General features: G+C 39.0%; 1 protein-coding gene across 1 annotated transcript; it reads right to left on the bottom strand.

Annotated features, from left to right (window-relative positions):
- Nucleotides 1–1,525: 1,525 nt before the first annotated feature.
- On the bottom strand, nucleotides 1,526–21,547 carry nr6a1a (nuclear receptor subfamily 6, group A, member 1a). The gene is made up of 9 exons (XM_079466786.1): nucleotides 21,402–21,547; nucleotides 12,188–12,418; nucleotides 10,779–10,834; nucleotides 9,647–9,813; nucleotides 9,271–9,480; nucleotides 8,121–8,375; nucleotides 6,275–6,396; nucleotides 5,300–5,452; nucleotides 1,526–4,809 (listed from the first exon to the last, which is right to left on the bottom strand). Exons 1-9 carry the CDS (start codon nucleotides 21,415–21,417, stop codon nucleotides 4,673–4,675), a joined length of 1,347 nt encoding a protein of 448 aa, XP_079322912.1. The 5' UTR covers nucleotides 21,418–21,547; the 3' UTR covers nucleotides 1,526–4,672.
- Between the last annotated feature and the right edge of the window lie 1,850 nt (nucleotides 21,548–23,397).

Consider the following 23,397-nt stretch of genomic DNA (forward strand, 5'->3'; position numbering starts at 1 on the left):
GAGTTACTGTGAAAATGAACCTGGTTTTCATAGTCACCATAAATTAAGATGTGTTGGGACATTATGATTGTTTTGTCTTTGTGGCAGGATGACTGCCGTATCATGTCTCCACTCAAACGATAAGAAAATAATGTATTTAGAAAACACTCATATCAATGCCCAGTGCTGTGTATGACTTCTAAACAAACTCACGTTGTACAGAGTGTGTTGGGTCCAGTAAAAAGCAGCAACATGAAACATTTTGTACAGAATGCTAATGAATACAAATATAGGTAACGATATTTCTCAAAAATATGAGCGCTAATGCTGCGTTCATGTGAACCATCCACTGCCCTCCAGGAGTGCGTTCGCTATTGACAACATGCAAGAATTGGCAACCTGGGAACTGAACCACCAAGTGCTAACCTAAAATTGGAGACCTTTCAGAAATCACTCAAAGTGTAAATAATTACATTATAAACTATATTTGCCGAAGTGCCCACAAAATGTCTTTCTGTAAGAGCAATGCTTAATATTATCTTTATAACAATTCTTTTAAAACAATTACGCATGCAAACATAAAAATCGTCCGAGTCAGGCAGTGAGACTTGCATTCATTTATTCTTTCTGTCACATGTGTATTTACACAAGCTACAGAGGTCTGAGTTCAGTGAAGTGGTACTATCAGTGCATAAATATTATTCATCCTGCAATGATGGACACATTTAGCATTTAAGACCGGATTGATGAGAATCTGAGCCATTGGGTGTCTGTTTATGTTTACATGACAAAACACGGCCAAGTGTGTTTGCCACTATCAAACCGAGCGACTGATGACTTGAGGTCAAGCTCACCTCTGTTATGGACGAACAGAATTTGCTGACTTGTAAGTCCGGGTCAAAATGATATCAGTTCAATCTTAAGGGAGTCATTTACATCTTTTATGATAAACAACGGACCGTTTGGTTAGTAGCGCTTTTCACAAAGAAAGTGTTAAATAGACTTCAAACCTGAGACTATTAACCTCAAGCAGTCAGAATATGAGATTATTGGGGTCTAATTTGTGTGTCATCAAAGTCTTAATGTCAAACTCCTCATTTGTGTGGTTTTGCATTTATTTTCGCAGGAAACATCGAATAAAAATCTAAACGACTTTCTACATGAAAAGCAAAAACTGAAAATGTCAAACTGAAAAAAAAAATTAACTGATAGATGTAGACAAATTAAACCTCTATCTCTTTAAATTGTAAACTATCCAAATAAATCTGTAAAATTCCATAATTATAATAATATCAAACATATTTGAACTAAAATTGAAGAAATTAAAACAAATGAGACAATTATTAAAATACATCAAAAGTATGATGCTGTAACTGTCAATTAAATGTAATAATACAGTGTAATAATATTGACTTTTGAGTGCTTGTCATATGAAAGCTCTGTCTCCTATGGACGACATTTCTGGTTCTACTTCTCTGGATTTCTGTATTTTCTTTCTTTTGTGATGACGAACAACAGAATGTTTAGAAATGACAAGACCCAGTTTCACAGTTGCATAAGATTCACATTTATTTGGTTTCAAGTCCTAAAACATTCTAAACATGCTTTTTATAACACACATGGGTCACATTCTTCACAGGTAGTCAAAGTGAAGCAGAGCAAGAGGTTTTGGACACGGGTTAGGAAAAACACCTCAAACAACGCTCCCCAAAACACACCGAGGCAAAACATCATCTAACATTTACTGTCACTCCGAGGTCATTTAAAGACCCACAGACCGCTCAGCATGTTAACCATGGCATGTGCTGATGGGTTTTCAAAGAGCGTGTCTATTCCCTGAGATACCACCCATGCATCAAAACCTCTCATCTGGCTTCTTATGGTTTGCTCAAACCCCAACATTCACCATTGTTTCTCATTACAAAACACCCATTTGATTAAGAATAATTCCACAGAGAACCGTATAAAGATTGTAAGAAGTTCCCCGTCTATGGAGTCTAAAGGTAAAACCTACAGCACTTTGATAGTCTTTCGATAACCAATCAGCATACCCGTAACAATCAAGTGAAAGAAATCTGATTGGCTAAAAAGTGTCAAAGCATTAAAACAATTACGATGGATTGACAAAAAACGTAAACAGTTGAGAAAACACACTAAAATACATTCTTCATATGAAAACAATCTACATACAGTGTTATCAACTAGGAATATAATACTGTTCATGTCACACTGTTAAAATTGCACTGAGAAACGGTCTTCATTGAAGAATGAAGGAAACGCACGCATTTGATGTGTGTCTGCACCCGCTTTCATGCGAGCCAACGACCGGATATGAAAAGGTGGAAACCATGTTCTTAGCTCAATCGGAGAAGGTTATAAAATGGAATATGACACACACAAAGAAACGGGGTCACTGGTGCTATGAAACCAATAAATAACGATTAATACTTTATCCCGATGAAAGCGCCGCAACATGATGACACACACAAGAGGTAGTTTCAATGTCGAAATGTATAAAAAGGAGCAAATGAGGATGCACAGTCAAACGATGATGGGAAAACACCAAACGGGGTCAGATGTTAGGTCTTTAGGAATAAATGGATATGGATCAATTTTTTTTAAAGGAAGTTCTGAGCCCCCCCCCCCAAATCTCTCTGAATTCCTTCCAGAGAACCGACCCATACTCCTGCAAATCTCATTCTTTAGCCGGTCTCCTTTACAACCATTACGCCAGGAGTGTTTCTCCAAACGTTTAATGTCATAAAACTCATTCGCGAAAATCTGAGGTTGTTCCAGACACCTACAACTCTGCTCGTACGTAGGCAATGTTGTGTAAAACACTTACTATCGCGCTTTAGTTCGGCGTGTTTTGGAGTTTTACCTGCCGTATCGGGAGTTTAGTCTATAAGAAGAGTCAACATTTAGCTTGCTCGCCCTCCAGAACAAAACCCCACGAGAAAAGAAAACATTCACGATATCTATGAGTAAACAACGCGTAAAGCGAAACAACAACGGGATACAAACAAATGCGTCGCGGACTGCGTGAAACGATGACCTGCGTGTCGAGCAGCGTTTAGGGTAAAGGACACGCAAAGCAGCGCACAGACAGAACGGTGAAATTTGATTTAAAAATGTCAACTCGAAATGAAAAAGGCTTTGAGAGAGCCAAGTGTTTTGCCACCCGGCTTTAGCTGCACTTGTCGGGCCTGAACACACATCTTTGGTACGGACCCCGAGAGTCATTGTCAGGTGCAAATATGTAAACAATACTCGACGCATATCTAACGTGTCTGGAATGTCTGAAATGATGAGAGTTACAGCGAGCACGTCCAGTGATGCCTCGGTAAAAACTGAAGAAAAACAATCGAAACTTATCAAAATCCCCAAGGCGTCGGATAGCTTGTCGTAGCCGGACTTGCTAACATCTCAGTCATGTCTCTTACTTTTCTCGCTTTTACGGTAAACCTCAAACCAAACACCACTTGAAACCACACTTTCCCCCTCCCGTTTGGATAAAAAAATCAAAACGAACAAAAAAACTTCTAAAAGGACCTACGATGTCCGGAAAACTACAAACTACTAAAGCTACAAGTACATCAGCACTTTGTTTTCTGTGAGCGAACGATAAAAACGGTAACTTTACCCTGTTTAAAACGCGAGGGAAGGAACCAGCAGCAAACCCGAACTACGCTGCTTGCTCAAAATTCAACGCACCGAATTTTAACGAATAAATTACGATCTTGATTTCATATGAAAGGATTCGCTTTGGAAAACGTACCCAGCGTGCATGTCTTGAAGGACACGACTGCTCTTTCAGCAGATAAATATCGGTATAGCTTCCTTATTACTATGATGATAATAATAATAATAATGAGGGCGAATACCCGCGAAATGGTCGATTCTAATAAAACAAACCACTCTTCATTGTCAGACTGAGTGCAAACCGTTTGCTGAAAGTCATTTTAGCGCTGGAATTACCTAAATGAAATTGAGACTGTATATATATAAACATGGCTGAACTTAGCAGAGGGCTCACTTCCCCCCAAACTTGCATAACACTTTGGTCAAAAAGAAAATCAATAAAACATTAACACACATATTCTGTAGTCAAGTAAAATCCTCATTTCATCCCCAGCCTATGATTGTGAAACCGTACATCTCTCTTCTGTGTAAACAATCGCGCTCTCTATCACAGCATTATAAAGGAAGATAAAACCACAGGGCCACATGTTTCACAACTGCTGTGCAATGTAAACGCATGTTGCGTGCAACACACACGACTGATCAGCATGGCGCATTGCACACTAAAAACCAGCACGTGAAACACTTTCTTCCTGAGGTAGTTTTTCAATAAAACAAGTTCTGTCCCTATCCGCACCCCGCAAAAGTGAATAAAGGTCCCAAATAAAACCTAGCAGTAGATCTAATCTGATCAGTGGTGACGCAGTTGGACTGAAGCGTGTGAAATCCACTGCGCTTTTTGTGCATTTTCATTTGAAAAACAAGCATCGTGTGCACAGTGTGGATCGACATACATTCAGCTCTGTCTGGTAATAAATAGAGAGGAATAAAAACAAAACTACACTAAACCAAATGCATAAAATAGTTTCGCGTCACATTCATGAGAGGAGTGGGGTACCCGGAGTCCCACCCCGTATAACACCCCGCCCCCGTGCAATAGGTGGGGAGGGGGTTAATTGGCAGGGGCGGTACCCTTTGTCACGCAGGGGGAGGAGCCTGTCCTGTAGTTGTTCAAACTTGACTTAAAGGAGTGCAATACCGCCTTGAACAACAGAGGGAGCTGCTCCAGAGGAATATTGACCAACTTTCCTGAAATATGAGGGGAGAGGGGGTGAGACCTTGACCGTTAAATTGTCGCTTTTACAAAGTAAATAAGTAAGGCACAATGTACAAGCAACCGGCTGTTGTCGCAGAAATAAGCGAATGGTCTTGTGTCACACTGAAGGGGTTTATTTCGCGATAACGGCCGGCTGCTCGTACATTATCCCGCTTATTACACGGCTACGTGCCACATGAGACAAAAACTGGACGTGACATGTGAATTTAACGAATGTAGACCTTCCGCGTGGAAAAGACGTTTACCTTCGGTTTTAAGGTAAGAAACGACGTTCAAATGTCACGAACAGGCAATTTGGCTGAATCATTATTAAAAGATTGATCAGGTGCACCCGGGTCACCGTGTGTTATTAGTTTTGAGCGGTCGTTATCTGGAAATAACGAACCTGCAAATGTCGCAATTGGCCAATCAGAATCAAGCAATCCAACGAGCCGTGTAATAATCATCAATAATAACACTAACCTGCGATGCAGCGGATTTCCGGCAGGCACATCATGATCTCAGGAAAGCGTTTCGGCTGGTGAGGGTACTTGTACTCGGTGTAGTCCTGACAAACGTACCAGTAACGCTTGTTCAGCTGCTCCAATTGAGTCACGTTAGTCAGGCCGCGGATATCTAGAAGAGAAGAAAGAAATACGTCACATAAAAAAGAGAAAATTTCAGTCGTAGCGTAGACCGACATCCACACCCGGTATCATTCATCCATAGCCAGTAGCACTTAATATGCATTCCCTTCACTAAATGCAGTTTTTTGCTTTCAATATTGTTAGTAAATTGCCTGGCAAGCTAAATATTTTGTTTTGTCTCACTGTCATACTGCATCAGTGCAAATTTGTTGAAATCTATATTTTCATATGTATTTGCTGTATTCTGTAAAGGGTGGAGATATAATCCAGTGGTTTTCAAACTTTTTTACGCCAAGGACCCCCACATGTAATGAATCTTTTGCAAAGATATCCACTTTTTTAGTATGAAGAAGCATTTAAACTGTTAGACAAATAGTAAGTGTGATATTATATAGACAACATATTTTATTTGTTGAAATTAAACTGTAATAATCTTCAATGGAAATGTACAACTTTAGTCTCTCAAAACTTTCAGGGGACCCCTTAGAACATTCTGGAGGCTCCACGGACCCCACTTTGAAACCCCCTGATGAAATCTATACTGTGGGCATTACAGAAATTGGTATACTTTACAGAAATATACAAAAATGTGTGAGATACTTCACACATAGTTCTATCATAGGTCAATTATGGCATTTTAATATTATAGTTCATCGACGGAGAAAATTGTGTTCAATAATGCAATGAATAAAGCTGTTTATTGAAACTAAAGCTCATGAGGACATAACGGATAAAGCAATAACCAGCAGAGCTGAGAAGAGTGTTGTTAAGTTAATAATACTATGACTGAAGTGGTTGAATGCTGCTTTACCTTGGTTGAGAAAGTTGATGGCTTTCATGCAAGCGTACTCCTCATTGCTGACCTTCAGCTGATGGAACTTACGAAACAGATAGATCAGCTTCTCCATCACCTCCATCCCATCCTCACTGAAACTACACAAACAACGATTCATCAGTCAACGATAGATTTCATATAGAAACGAACGACCTCACAGTTTGGTCAATAAGGAGTGGATTCAAACCCATATTTACCATTGGAACACCACATCTCAACCACAAAATACACAAGCGGACATGTTATTCCCGGGGCTCCTGAACAATTCTTTATAGCATCTTTCTAATTGATGTGCCGTAGTGACAAGATAGTAAGAACCTGGGTCAGTGGGAGAGCAAATGAATTGTGATAATGTCGTATAGATAAGGCGAAGAATACGAGAAGTATCCCGGTGTTAAATGACCACAATCACATACTCAATGCAAGTACATACAATACACAGCCTCTCTAATATATCTGCCTCTCCCTTTTAATTCCAGCAGTCTTTTTGATCTCCCTCCCTAAAGGAAGGTGGTGACCTTTCGAGTGTTCCTGTCCGCTAAATGGGAATGTTTCACTACTTAAGACCTGATGCCCTGCGATTGTACCCACTCTTTAGCAGTAAATTTCTCCAGGAGATCAAGGGGAGACGGTTCAGAGGTCATTTGATTCCTGACTCATTTACAAATACCACACACACCTCTCCGGCTCCGGCACTCGCAAATGTACAGCCCAAAAGAGACCATTTGGTTTTTTGATTTAATCTGCATGTCAAGCTGTTTTGTGACCAGTCCAGTGTCTCAGGAGAGACATAAAGTCATCCAACAGCAATGTGAAAGACACATGAAAACTGATCAAAATTGGTTATCACATAAAAAATGAATGTTTGAACTTTTCCTAAATACATGTACAAATAACACTGTTGTGTTGCTTAAAAGTGAATATGAACTTATTTTCTTTGCAGCATTTGAGCTCTGATATTTTCTGTTATTGTGTCCTGTTTCTCCCGTTTTTATTTTCTGCAAATAAATGCAAATCGAAAGAATATTTCTTTTTGAAATTCAGGGAAAAATTTTTAGTAGTTCACAGAACGAAACCAAAATTCTAATTTTACCGAAACGCATACTTATAAACAGTACATTTAGAAAAAATGAAAGCAACTGTAATAATAGAACATTCGGCAGCCGTATTTATAATGAAAATACATATTTTGGGGTCCTGGCATCCCATGCAAGTTCTGACACTTGAAGAACTACAAAGCACTCTAGATTCAGAACCAACACATTATGTGGATTATTATTGTGATGCTTCATTTGTGACTGAATCAGAGTTTATTATTAACCTGACATGATTTAGTCAAACTGATGAGGAGAACTTATACATAAAACAGGTGGGTAACATTAACATGTAGCCTACATAACCTCATAGAAAATAAAGTGATAAACTGCATTCACAATGCAGAACTGGAAACTTATAATTCGATAGATCGCCAAAACGCTCTTCTATAACATATTTTATTTTAAATATAAAAAACGTATTCCATGTCATGAAATGATGCATAAACTACCCCATTATAGGACTGCCGTTGAGGACGCGCACATATTGGTGTGCACTGTTAAACCGAATCACTGAAACAATCCATTCAAACTCTGAAGTGAACTGGTTTTCTCAAAGCTAGTTCCAGTGACTTCAGTATCCATCAGAATTATGTCCAGCTATCTGAGGGGTAGTGTCACTATAAAAATGCAGTACAAACTAAAGGACTGGCTTAGTCCGAACCACTTTAAACCACAATTTACAACCGAATAAAACACAACCCACAAAGCAAACACTTGTAGCTCACCTCTGCAGCTCGTCGTCTGACGGTGTGTATTTGTCGGTCACGTTGGTGAGGTCTCCCAGAACCTGTGCGCTGTAGACGGTCAGGCAGGCCAGCAGGATGAGCTCCTGCCAGGTGGCGCTCAGGAGCCGCGTGTAGTCCTCGATGGACAGCTCGCAGAAGAACGGAAGCTTTTTGATCCAAGAGATCTGTCTGAACAGAAGTTCATCCGCCAGTCGGCACAACAGGGCGAAGAGCTCCACCTGAGTGACCCGATACCTATGTGAAAGACAGCGTTAAGTGAGATAATTTGTATAGTTAGAATGAGCATTTTTAGAATATAGAAATGCCCCACCAAACTAAATTTACAGAAACCATCATTCTTACAGATGTTATGAAATATCCACATTATTATACATTCCCCTACATTCATTTCCTATATGCCGTTTTTAGCCTTGAAGTGATAGTTCGCCCTAAATTGAAAATTCTGACTCGCCCATCTTTCAAACCTGTATGACTTTCTTTCTTCCGCAGATCACAAAAAATGATTTTGAAAAATGTGAAGCACTTGCTCCCGTTCACTTCTATTATGAACACAAAACCAATGCAACTGAATGGGTGCCAGTGTACAACATTCTTCTAAATATCTTCTTTTGTGTTCTGCAAAAGAAAGAAAGTCATACAAGTTTGTAATGACAAAAGCGCGAAAAACGTTTTAAACTATTAAATGTGGATTGAAATAGAAATTGTTGGCAACCACTGACAACTATAGTAGGAAATATTTCTTCGTTCTGTTGAACACAAGAGAAGATATTTTGAAGAATGTAGGAACGCAAACTAGTCTGGGACCCTTTTTACTTCCATTGTCATTACTTCCACTGTCTGGTTACAAGAATTCTTCCAAATATCTTTCTCTGTGTTCATCAGAACAAAGCAATATATACAGATTTGGAACAACTCGAGGGTGAGTAAATGGGGTAACTGTCCCTTTAAGACATTAGGAATACCTTTCATAATCTATTCGGGACATTACACACCAACAATGAAAAGCTCACAAGCAGAACACAACAATACCTTGAAAGATGAGTTTCAGTTATTAAAAAACAAATGTCTAACGGCCGTCATTGATTCTGAATGACTGAGGGTCTGTTGGACCCAATGAAGTGTTCTTTACCCGTCCTCGATGAGCATGGGTGTGCCAAGCGGGGCCAGTTCCTCTGCTGCCACCAGCTGGCTGATGAGGGTATGGCTCTGAGGGTACAGACTCCGCGGCTGTGCAGCGTATCCAAAAAGATGAGGCAAGAACTGATAGTGCTGGGCCATAGCGTTACCAATGTACTGCTCTCTCAGAGCAGCGGTGTAGCCGTTTAGCTCCGCAGAACGGCTGTTGAGTGAGAGAGAACATTTCAATAGGATGCCATAACAGATATATATGACCGATATATTTGAAAAACATTGTCAAGCAGCCATCATAGATGCACTTTATACTGAAATTCTATGATTCCAGATGACTATTCCCGGTTACATTGCCGTGAGCAAGAAGGACTCACTTGGATGAAAGTGTGGATACAGGAGACGGCTGGTTGCCATCGGAGACGCCGTTGCCAGGGGAACTGTGGTCACTGTCGCCGTTGTTCCCCCAAGTGTGTTCTGGCATGTTGGCTTCATCCTTAAACTCCTGTCCCGACATGATCCTTTCAATCTCTTCATCTGAAATCTATTGAGAGAATAAAAGGTGGTGATTGTTTTTTTGCAGATTGATTTCTGCAATATCTAAATTTAAAGGCAGTCGAAGACTAGTGACCGCCAAGACGAGACAAACCAGGATTTGAGTCAAGGCCACGCACTAACATTCCCCTTTTAATGCAATTGATGAGTTCAAGCCATCTTTAACAGCCCTAAAAGTGTTTTATTGTGCGAGATGCGACCAGCTTTTGTGTTTTCCAAAGGCAATTAGTGTGAATCAATACGATCGCGGCCTCTGGGATCTGGTACTCACGAGAGCCCAACAGTGAGTTAGAAAGATGCCTGCTTTGTCCTTCTGAATAAAAACACAGTGAATAATAACTAAATATAGAGGCTAGACGCTTCACTGCACTATTATCGTGTACCTGTGAAGCTTAAACGCTAACAACCGCATGGCAAAAAGAGAAAAAAGCAAAGAACTTGCTGCATGCAAACCTTATCAAAGGCCACATTTTAAACTTCACGGAACGTGAGGCGAACTATTATCTGATATGAGAATGCAATGCATTCTTCTAATACTGCCATGCTCACAAAGGTAGAAAAGCAGCACAGCACAATGATTTGATAAGGCCACAAAAAGGAATGACAAGGCAATCTGGTCGCCACAGCGCTGGCCTTGAAAACAGCGACTCTGCTAATGAAATTAACATCTTTAAATGATGCCGAGGCCACAGGTCGTTCTATCAACACGTACATCTATTTATCCAGGATCTCAATTCAACTCGTCTTCTTTGGCACCAAAACTAATCAGCTCTGTTTCGCTCCATTCATCACGCCTGGAGAGGGCACAGGCGCTAAAGCAAAGTCGGCTTGAATACAAAACAGACGCAAGAAAAATAAAAGACAAGAAACTCTCATTGAAACGTATGGCAGGGACGGACTTGATGACATGGGAGCGGTGTTTTGTAAAGTGAATGAGAGAGGAATAATGGGTACCTGAACTGGACCGATGCTTTTATTTCTTCCTCCTGGCATGCCATCCTCTCTGATTGCTGAAAGAAAAAAAGAAAATAATGACCTCTAGGTCAATTTAGAAAGAACTTTACCTTGAAGAAATTACTTTTCAACATGGGTGACAATAGATATTAAAACACAGGTTCGTAGATTTGACAAAGGAGATTTGGATGTAAACTACAAAAACATTTAGTATTTTTGGTCCTTTCTGACATCCTTTACATCCTTTACTCCATTTCAAATGAACATTTGTAATACATTAGTCTTAACATAAGGCGTTGTGGTGGTCCATGCTTATTGGGTCCGAATTTTGCGTCAAAATAATAGAGTCATCTATGGTGTTACTTACTTTATAATTTGTGTTTAGCTAAATAAACCCTAGACAGAAATGGGTACCTCAAATTTAAACTCAAATGGACAGTTCACCCAAAGAACAATTCTGTCATCAGTTACTCATTTCAAACCGGCGTGATTTTCTTTCTTTCTTACACAGATAACAAATGAAAGATATTTTGAAGAATTCTGGTAACTGAACAATGGCGGTACCCATATTGTATGGACGCAAAACCAATGCAAGTCAATGGGTGCCGCCGTTGTTGGGTTACCAACATTCCTCAAAATATCTCCACTGGCATCCAATCTACTGAGAATCTTAGTAAATCATCTATAATAAACTAATAATATTGCAAGATGACACCATGCATTATACCCGCGCTTATACGTAGTCTTTTGTTAAAGCCATATTCCTGAAGCTCAATGCAAAGCTTAGCTTCAAACATTTGCACTTGTGTACGACTTGAATGGCCGCTAGAGGGCAGAAGTGATTCTTGCCAACTGTTTTCCATCAGCTGTGCTCAAAGTCCATTGTCATTAATATTGTATTAGTCTTAAGTGCTTTTTAACCCATTACAATGCAATGAATGAGTATTGTGATGTATTGTTGTAACAAAAAAAAGGATATTAACAAAAAGCAACCATTCCTTAAAGTTCCTCAAGAGTTCCTGCTTAGTACCTATTTAACATATTTGTGAAATAAAGGCACTTTAAAAAAAATCTAAACCAGTTGTGATGCTTAAGTTTGGCTGTGCTTCATGTAATAGAGATGCTTTTCTTTGACAAAACCACCAATATTAAAGTACATCACAAAAGTGAAGTATTAACATAACATCATCTCATCTATCATGATCCACGTCCAGACTGGTTTACACTGGTTAGGGCTGGTTTGGCGAGTGTCGAGTCAATCTATTCACAAGCAAAATGTACCCAATGCAGTTTTACTGGTTAAGCCGTTTAGATTAAATGGTCACGAGTTGACCACTTGTCCACGGATAAACAAGTTAGAGGAGTCCGTCCAGATGCTAGAATTAAAATGCTGGTTACAAGTATCTCACCTTTGCGATTCATTCCCATCTGCAGGCACTTGAGAAGCCTGCAGTACTGGCACCGGTTGCGTTGTTTGCGCGACATCTCGCAGTTCTTGTCGCGGCTGCAGCGGTAGACGCGCTTGTTGCAGATGCTGCGCTTGAAGAAGCCCTTGCAGCCTTCGCAGGAAATAATGCCATAGTGCAGTCCAGTAGCGCGGTCTCCACAAATGAGACAAGAGCGCTGCTCAGCCTGGTCATCTGGCACAACAACAAAAAAACACAAACAAAGGGATTAGTGTGGTAATGTGTGGTTATGTATTAGACTATGTGCACGTTTTGTATATTGTGAGCATACAACTGCCTCTTTTCTCCAATTTTACTTGTCAACAACAACACAGATCATGGAAAAGCACTTAAAAACAATGGGGTGGATTCACAAAATGTTCTTAAGAAAACTCTTCTTAAATGGTGTATTCTAATCGAAGAATAATCTTGGGAATGTTTCGTATTCCGGGAAAAAAATCTTTCATTTGTTGTATTTTTATTCTCAAGATTGATTTACAAAGCATATGTCATTTTGTTATTTTTTAATTTATTCTCAAAAGAAAAAAGAAAATATTCGACTAAATTAAACTTCCTATAATTTATATTCAGAATAATCTTAGATTTGTTTTAAGAATCGTTTCGTAAATCCTGTCCAAAGCCAACAACAACGCAAAGCCAAAGGAGGCCATAGAAAATATAAATAAATATAAAAATGAGGTTTTTGGTTATGATGTGTATATAAAGACGGTTAAGTTGGTTTAAGTTGTCATTTGGCCAATAAATGCAATAAAGATTCCTAAAACAATTGTGTTTTCGGTCAAATACATTTGGTAAGCACTGTACATTACAGAGAGAACCAGAACTACGAAATCAAAATAGGGTTTTTTTTGGGTTGTTTCCTGAACATATTGTGCACAATCCATAATCTCCAATCACAATATAATAACCTGCTTGCTTCTTTAAAGTGTTTTATTGTGCTGATGTTATCCAAATGTTATCCAATTTTCTATCTGGTTGTGAAAAAACGAGCAATAATTTACCACCTTTTATATCTTTATTAGAATCAAGTCCATTATGTTTCAACGTATGTATGTGAATACATTATGGACGATCATTGCAAAATGCCTTAATAGCACATATATGTGAATGTAGTTTACAAACCCAGCTTGACCAAATTGCCACGACTAAGACAAACAAACAGTGTAACACACCCTTCCTCCCCAGCCCAAAAAACAATCCTTGAGCAGATGGGTGGGTGCCATGGTAACGGTGTATGGTATGTCCGTGAGAGGAATGTGCTTGCTCACCGCTGCTGTGGCGTCACGGCTGACTTAACCAAGAAAGGGTTCAAACCAAGAGCAACGGAAACACCAACCCTCTCTCCCTTCCTCCACGCCTACCTTCCCTCTGTCCCGCTCGCCCGCTGTCAGAATTATGATATCACCTAACACTGAGGTCATCCCCCCCCCCATCGGCTGCTTAATGAACCAATAAAGCCAACATACTGTTGCTTTAGACGGCTAAATAAACCCCACAGAGAAGGGTGAAAGAGACTTAACAGTCACGGAGAGGAATCGGGATAAGTACTTTTGACGTTTTTGTAATGAATCTAAATGCAATTGTTTTATACGTATTTTAAGTATTGCGAGACACATGAACTGTGAGCATGAATCAGAAATGGCAAAATTTAAACATTTATCGGTTAGGATTGAACAATATTGAAGAAAAATGGGATATGAGATAACTTCGTATATAATACAATATGCTTTATACAGTGTGATGTTTCGATTTTAAATAATAATAAATATATTTGATCATAATAAATGAACCAATACATGTTTCACATTATTTCTAGGAAAAGATTCGGTATATAAAACATTTCAATTTTAAGATTGAAAGACGAATTTAAACAATCTGCATCGACCTTAAACTTTGATCGTATATAACTTATATACTGCGATATGTATACTTCAATATTCACATTCGCAATATTACGATCTTTTTGGTATATCTGGCATCCCTATGCAGTTTAATAGATATTGTAAAAGAATAGCTGTACGTTACAAAATATGAGTTCTTTTGATGTGATTTCTCAATGGATTTGTTTAAATGTTTGCTAAAACAATTTCAGACTAACCAAGATCTCTGATGTTTTACGATGTGTAAAGGGGATCGTGTTAATGGAGACGATGTAAATACAAATAGGTAAAAAATGTATAAGCACAAACTATATAATTTCTGTGAGGGAATAAAAAAAATACGGGTAAAAACTGCCGCTGGTAGAATGTGGTGAGGTCAACTGCCGTGGCTGTGGACCATTAACGCAGAGTTCAAGTCATAAAAACAGGGTCATGGCCCAGCGCCTTTTCTTTCTCAATATGAGAGGGAGTTCCACGGGCCCGTCATTGAAGCGGAGTCAAGAACAGGCCATTCATACCATCTGACATGCCTTTTACTTCTCTATAGGACAGTATGATTACAGTGCAAATGCTGGCTTTTCTTTCGCCGCTGGAGCTTTTAAAGTAGAGATGCTTGAATGTTCTGCCGAGCAGACAGGGCTTTCCGACTGAGAAGGGGTCAACAGTGCACAGATACAGTTAGAGGAGGGTTAAGTGTAGGGCTCTCATTCACGTTTTCCTTTACAATGTTTCGTTTCAAAGGGAGATGAAAAGGTGCATGTTTTGACGTGACTTTGGCAAGGCAAGATTTGTTTACAAACTTCTCGGTGGATTGAATATAAGCTGGGGAAATTTCAGTAAATATTTTTCTTTTGTATTTATTTATTTTCCATGCTATGCTTTCATTTATCTGTAAAAGAAAAACATCCAAAAATACAAACTCTCATTCTGTGGTAGGGCTGGGTGGCCTGTCAAGTGGATTTATCTTTAAATCTATTAATAGTGACATTTTGAAATGTCATATCATATTATTTCACTTTAAATCTTCTCAGCAGGTCTCTTGACTTCTTCATTTGTCAGAGGCGCTGGGAGGGAATATGCGGCCGCTGATCTTTTAAATGAGAACAGACGACTTCTAAAAGCTTTGCTGTATTACCATCTGAATGACATTGGCATTGAAATACCAGCGGTGAACTTTAACAATACTGAGAGCTTTACCATAATGTACTGCATACGGCTCGACTTTCAAAGATGCGGATTATCACCATAATGACAACAGAAGCATCCCCAAATCACAAACTGCTCAAGTGTGATATAAAACTGCAACATCATCCCAAACACTGTCTTATGTCTCTTTGTGCTTTCTAAAAATCTTCAAGCAAATTAACTTCCCTTCCAAATAAAGCAGCTAAGACTGAAGTAACGTATTCTCATATTGTGTGCAGAACTAAAACGGAGCGAAGCCCAACACATACAGTAATGTAACACCCTCCTTGTTTCTTCAAACCATTTGCTTTGAATTCCTGGCAGATGTTGTGTTATGCAGGGCGCATCCGAAACCATAAATTATTGACCAGTGTATGTGAAATGACTCTCTTCCTTAAATGAGAAAACAGCGCTTGCAAAGTTTGCTTCCTTTATTCACACCCCGGCCTTCTTGATTGGTTAAATTTGACGCCCTCTCTTTCAAGTGCATGGCCACCCTATAAACCTGGAGTTCTCTCACACCTTCACACACTTGATCCCACAGCGTCACTTCGCACCCCTCCGCCCCGTCGCTCACTTGAGCATTCCCGAAATATTACCGGGACCATCTGCCCCCATGCTTGTGGAACACTCATTTATGTGTATTTACGTGTTTTTATTTGCCGCCGATCGTTTTGGGTTCATCTTACATAAGCGGCTCACATATCGGGTCAAATGAAAATTTTTGTAATTATTCATTATGTTTTTTCTTACAGTTTATAACTAAGACCTATTTCCTGTATTAGAACATAGTTTTATGACAATAAGCTCATTTATCCCTCTAAATTCTCATTAATGTCGTGTTTTACTTGTTATAGTAGATTCTCTTTACAGCATGTTATCTTTTACTGTATTGAACTCAAAAGTCATCTTGTGTCCTGGAATAAAGATCAGGTTGTAGCTTGATTCTAACCTCGGGGCAAGACTCCACCGCCTTCCACACACAGTGCCGAGACCCCCCACTGGAGCTATTAAAACCTGCATTGTTACCCTGAGGTCAGGCCTGCTTTCATTCCAGACTTTACCACAGGCAGAAAATGCAGAGACTTAGGTTTTAAACTGTAAAGCCACTGATAACATGCTGACCAAAAGTTTCCATCTCGGACGGCAAAACCCCATACTCCGCGTTTTATGACCATTTAAACTGAAAGCACCGTCCAAGTACGGCAACGCAATGTAACAAAAAGCGCTCGCTTATGTAGCTTCTTACAATGAAGATGATCGAATGGAAGACGTTACAACCCAAATACATCACATTTCCAAATGATTACTTTCATCAACACTAAACAAGAAAATCCTCAATACTGTGGTTATCGTGCACAAATTATGTTCCAGAGGAGAGTCGCCATGTGTCCGGGCAGGTGTGTGTAGCTAAGCGGCGGAGGATGGGATGCCGAGCAGATGATGGTGGGTAGGGAGCGGAGGATGGGCTCGGGGAGAGCAACACAGAGGTCTACTGAGGTCTTTGTCTTTCGTTTCCATTACAATCAGCCCCAGCTGAGTGGGTCAGGGGGGGCTTTGCTGTACTTTTCCACTCTTTGTGCATTCCTGTAATCCACTGGATTATCTTTTCTTTCTCTACATCCATTAGCTTTTGGCCTGTATGCATGCCTGGCACTGTTTAGATGAGATTAACCCATCAAATGTGTCATCTATCAGTAAATCAAGTGCATATTTAAATTCGGATCGAAAATAGTCAAAACAACTGTGATTTAAAACGTAAGATAGAGTTAAAAATTGCAACATGCACGAATTCAACTTTCAGTGGAACGTGAAGATGCTGGTTAAATCCGAAGTCCTGGTTGAACTCAAATATCCAAAATCGTATTCTGATCTGTCTCCTCGTTGCTGACACCTCTGTAGCCCGGACAGTGTTATGTTAATGCTTTCAGTTCCACACTTTACACTTTCAGAGTCATGGCTAAGTCAGCTTTCCTCAAAGCATAAAAAAGGAATAAGAAAAAATGTCCACCCCAACGCCCCAAGTGTAGTCATCTTATATCCATCACAAGAGGCCAAGAATTTGCATTTGGTAATTAGACTGATACTCTTAATGTAAACCTTTCCGCTTACTCAGAATAAATGAATCCTGGACCTGCAGCTAACAAAAGCTTTGTGCTGTAAAGGCATTTTAAAGCAGTGGTTCTCAAACTGGGGGCCGTGACCCCCGGGGGTCCAAGATGGATCCAGGGGGCCACAGATTTTATGAATTATATACATTTATCATACATTGTATGCAATCAAACATTAGAAAAATAAGCCCACCAACCAAAATAATTGATGTTCCAGCATTGTGAAACTGAATATGTTTTTGGTTTGATTAAATTTCTACGTTTAAGATTATAAGTCTTTATTTGGGGGGCCGCTAGGCGATGCGCCCTACACAAAGGGGCCCTTGCAACGTAAACCAAAAAGAGCATTTCAAACCCAGTCAGTTGTCAGTTGGAGCATTAAAAAAGTTTAATCACCATAGATGTTGTTGGACGAGCTACGAAAGAAAAACCTCATAACCCTAAGTGGGTCAATTATCTGAAAACTTGATAAAGCAAAAGCGAAAATTGGAACCGACGGCGGTGATCTAAGTTGTAGCAGAATATTGACGCGTTCAACCAGATCGGCGGGTTTCAACATCTTCTGCATTGTTGGCCTCTCAGTAGCGTCTATAGTTAGCTTAACAAAATCAATAAAGGCCATCAGCAGATAAAGCGCATCAAAAGCTGAAATATTTGCAAACATTACACAAGACACCAAGCCCTATTGATCTCTCATCACTAGGGCAGATGTTTTTTTTCTGAGCTCACCAGATCCTAAGTTTCTCCTTTATTTTAAAATGAGGATTTACGAGTTTGAATTACAAATGAATACAGAGTCATAACCTTGATTGTGCGAATCATTCATCACAAGTCTCAAGTGGTTGCAAGAAAAGCTGAATTCATTCACTCTATCCTACCACATGAATGGAGATACAAACATGAAGACCCTTTGATCTGTTGACTCATTTTCTCAGCCCCTTCAGCAGAAGACCAAGGCCTTATGGGTACTTTTTTATTTCATGCGATTTGTTCTTTATGGAAAATGATGGACAAATGAATATGTCATACTAGCAAAAACCTCAGTAAATGTTTTCTGCTACACACTGTTCCTTAATTGAGAATATGAATAAAATATTCATTAAAAATAGATAAATCAAGTTCATATTTAATATAGTTCATAGTTCAATATTTATAAGATTTAACTTCAGGTTCCAAGCTGAACTGAGCACAGTGTGAAGGATGTTTGTTTCCAGGGTGTAGTTATGGATAAAGGCTCATTTATGGGTTGGCAGTATGGCTACTTCTTGTTTTAGTTGAGACTAAATTTAGCTCCGGAATTGCTGAACCTTTTCTAATGACCTTCTCTGCTGTTATTGATCTTCACATAGCTTAGAGTCCCCTCCCCCTTTGTGTTTGCACGCACACAAACACACGCACACAAAAACCGTCACAACCCCCCAGCCCACCCTCCTCCGCCACAGAGGTGACTTCCTGCATAAGTGAGTGACGAATGAAGCTTAGGGAAAGACGCGTGGAAAAACTAAGCAGAGCGCAGAGAAAGGAAAGAGGAAGAACAGACAGAAGTATTGAGGAGAGAGAGACAGGAGGATGAGTGAAGACTCGAGACGATGGCCCTCCGGAAACAATAAGAACAGAGATGGGCGGCAGTCGAATAGGATTAGGAGGAGGTAAAGTTATTATGTACAGTGCTTTCAGACCTCCCCCAACACACACACACACACACACACACACACACACACAAAATGGTGTTTTCACATACCACCCTTGAACATATTCTCTCTTCAACATAATACTCTGGGTTTTTTTCAATCCAATTTAATAAACATGCAAATTATAAACTAATTATAAAAGAAAAAAATCATACGGTAAAAAGATTTAGTTCAGTTAAATTCAATGTTTTTCTTGTTATTTTACACCCAACCGAGACAATTATTTATAGTAAATATTCTGTTTGTCTCTTATTGAACTGCCATGACACATGAACATTTCTTTAAAAAAAAACGTTATATTCTTTAAAATAAAATGTTTTACAGTGTAGAAGTTAATGCTGACAAATGTACTTGTTTTTCTTGTTATTTTACACCCAACTGAGATCACAGTAAACAGCTGTTTATTTCTGTAATTCAACATTTAACTGCCTTTCAAAAACACCTGAAAATTTCGTTAATAAAACTGAACAATTCTGTAAAATTACCTTTTTTACAGTGTAGAAGTTAATGCTGAAAAATGTACAATATTTTGAAATGATTGAACATGTTTATCATCCAATGACAGTGTCTTCTGGAATCAAGCTAATATTTCATTGACTATTCGGCAAGGCAGAACTCAGTAGTCTTTATTCAACCTCACATCTCTATATATAAATGTGTGTTGGAGTATAAAAACAAGAGTTTGAAGATTTTTTACTGTTCAAAACATACAACCATACAAGCACACAAATATCAGGGATTGAGCATTTGAAGTTTTCCAGAATGGCACAAACTTATCGAAAGGTGAAGGAAAGCACATCTATGAAAGCGCCTAAAATAAGCAAATGAGGCCGTGTCTGAAAGATCTGACAAATAAGTAAGAAGCGTTCGCACCTTCTGTCATCATGCGAGGGCATTTTCACACCACCTTTTGAGGAAAGTAATTGGTCATCTTAAATCTTAAAACTAACACAGACACAAAGCTAATACCACATTTATCCAGTAGCCAGCACGTCTGCGTTTGACACGACGGCCTATTTCATTCTTTTCGTTGCGGAAACAATACGCGTGAATGACTACTGAATGAGGTGGGTGCCATTTTGTGAGGAAGATATTGATTCGTAAAGTTCCAGTTTTGTTAAGGAGATGCTAAAGTGTCAAGGTCCAAGGCCGACCAATCTTAAACAGTCACTGTATTTCGTTTTATCAAAGCTTGGTTCTTCACTGAGTGAAATCAAATTGATCCGCTATCGCGATCAAGGTCTATCGTCATTACAGAGCAAACTGAGATACGATTGGGGGGCCAAACTGATACAATCTAGAGCGCTGAGGGGTGAAGTTTGGGCTACAGTGATAAACCCGCGCAGGGGCCGTGGGGGTTGTGTGTGTATCGGGGGTTTAACCAGATGAGCGAGGAGCTCCGCTGACCCCCGCTCGCCATTGCATGAAGACAGCTGCCTGGTCAACACAGAAAACCTTTTCCAGATGGGCCGCAGCCCGCATACCACACTGTGCCACAACCATAAACGCACAAAACACACAAACAATTTAAAAATGACATTGGTTTGCCAATAAGTCACACTAGGGATGTAGAGTGCAATATACACAACCAAACAGCAAACAGTGTGGAAATCTGTTGGCTGTATATGATAAATATACTACATACGATCAACGGTTAGCCCGAACGTGCAGGAAGTAAACAAAAAAAAGATCCTTCAACTGCACGTGCAACCTAATAATTGCAAAAAACAAACGTTATTTACCAAAAAGGTTCATTGCATAAACAAATACACGAACATAAAAGCGTATCTCCGTCTACCGTATAGTTGCGAGTGCGAACGTCTAGTCTATTATTCCATGAAAAAGGAAGAAGCTTAAAGATTGCATTGAAAATCCTACATGTATCATTCGAAGACATTTTGTATCTTTCTCGAGCTGAATAAAATATGTATGACGCTGCACATTCTCAACATTTCCCTGTATGATAAAGTAAGTACATATTCCACTATAAAGATCATCTTTACAGTAAAGAGCTGTTATGGCTGTTAGCCCTTAGCAGATATACCGTTAAAGTACACAAACAGACACTAATGCGGGATCTTCATGCAATATGAGTTTACGGATACGACAAATTTCACAATCGACTTCACATTAGTTACACGACGAACCCTTTTAAAGGGGCGTTTTTAACTGGTTAACATCTCTCTCTCTCATTTAAACAGCCTTGCTTGCAAACACACAGCAACAGTAACGTGATCTCAGATGATTTAGTTAAAGCATCCCATCTCTTATTCATTTGTCCATCTCTTACCTTCCCACGAATCCATCTCATGTCTCGCTCGGTCTCCCTGTCATCCATTCATACACGTATCCTTCTGAGGAACATCACAGGCCTCATGACTGTCTTTTCTCCAGCTCCTTTCTCACAGCTTGCTCCCCTCTGTTCTGACTCTCACTGATCCTCCTCTCAGGCTCAGCCCTGCTGGTCAGTTTCAGCCTGGTCACATGACCACCGAGTTCAGGCCCCAGGGGTCACGGTGTGGCCGGAGGGCCAATGGCAATGCGGGGGTTATCTGAGTGGAATTGATAGCCCCATTTTCCCCTCCTGCTGAACAATGCCAGCCCACTCACTCCGACGCTCTACCTTTCTCTTGTTCGCTTGTTTCAAAGTCAGCAAAAGTGCTGCAAATGTGAACTCAGATTCAATCGAGCTGTTTTATTTGAGTCAAGCTAGGGAGGTAACAATGAGAAAAAGGATGATGGTTGAAACGCTTTTCTACATTTATACGACCTCACTAATTCAATTAATTTTTTTACTACTAATGTTAGTAAAATGCGTCACCTGTAAATAAAAAGCATAAGAAACAGAATCAGGACCATTATACCAAACGTATTCACATGTACCGCGCACGCACAAGTATTTATGTCATACAACAGTTTTCCCTCAAAAACATTGTTTTATTTAAAAAGAAGCATGAAGATCGATATATCAGTAGTCAAAAATAATATTACCATGACTTTTTTATAGTGTATTACAGTGTTGCCATGATATCACCACTTATCCTTAGTACGGCTACAATATGTTTAGGTAAGAAAGCACCATTTCAGTCTTTCTGAATTTATTATAGCTTTTATTTATTTATATATTATTTATATATGTGTTTATTTAAAATGATCATTTTTATTTTATTCTGTGAACTACTAACAAGATTTTTTCCAAACAAAATGTTTCTATTAGCATTTTTTGCAGAAAAAGACAAATAGCTTTAAAAAGATCCTCTGTATTTTTTTCAGGCCTCGCATACTGCACAGAAAACAAGTTCATATTTTAAACAATACAAAAGTCATATTTCCACATGTGCAGAAAAAACTGTGTATTTGAAAGATACTGGCAGATGTGTTTCTTCACATAAAATCTAACTTAATGTAACTATCTGTGTGTGTGTGTGTGTGTGTAAACAGTCTTTTAAAAATGTTACGTTGTTCATTCAAATTTGTTCATTTTTATTATAAAAATGTCATTCGAGAACATCTAGGAGAACATCTAATTATATAATGTAAAATGAACACGTCAGGATGCGTTACGGTAATGAGAATTTAAGCAGAAACTGCGATTAAATACATAAATAATTCATTCACATGTTAAAATGATGCTTTATGAAAGGTATAGTACACAATTAAGTTCATTATGATTATTGTTTTCAGTGGTATCATAAGAATGACCCACTTAGTTTTCTTCACTGGTCAACCAAACAAAAAAATGACTCTGAAGAATATTAAGTCTTATGAATATACAGTAGTATCAGAAATTTCTGTTTTTCGGTGGAAGCCATTATTACTTTAGTAAAAGTTTGTGTATTTAGCAAAAGTTCAAAATGTATTTTTTATGTTAGAGTATAACCTGGATTCTTATCCGTTTTCACGTGTCTTGTCATGCTGTCAGTATTTCTCATTGCCGTTGCATTCCTGAGGTTTGACACAATACATCTAGAAATGCTGAATTGAAACGAATAATTTCATTCATTTGAATTACAGATGTAAAAGACCGTCTTGGTCATTCTTAAAAGATAGTACACCCATAATCATAAATTCATAAAAACGTGTATGACTTTTTTTCTTTGGTACAAAAAGGTATTTTGAAGAGTGTTGGTAACCAATGAAAATGGGCCCCCATTAACTTCCATTGTATGGACACAAAACCACAGAGACATTTCTCACAATATCTTCTTCTGGGGTCCACAGAAGAAAGAGTCCTATACAGGATGGGTGAATGAAGGATGCTAGAATTTTAACTATCCCTTCAAACT

This window comes from Barbatula barbatula, assembly GCF_947034865.1.
Source record: "Barbatula barbatula genome assembly, chromosome: 11".
NCBI classification, from domain to species: domain Eukaryota; kingdom Metazoa; phylum Chordata; class Actinopteri; order Cypriniformes; family Nemacheilidae; genus Barbatula; species Barbatula barbatula.

Excerpts from the sequence above, each read along its gene's own strand:
- nr6a1a (XM_079466786.1), bottom strand. Across the intron at positions 9,814-10,778 it reads AAAGCATCGGTCCAGTTCAG|ATTTCAGATGAAGAGATTGA; the intron begins GTACCCATTATT and ends TTCTCTCAATAG. Across the intron at positions 8,376-9,270 it reads CCCATGCTCATCGAGGACGG|GTATCGGGTCACTCAGGTGG; the intron begins GTAAAGAACACT and ends TCTTTCACATAG.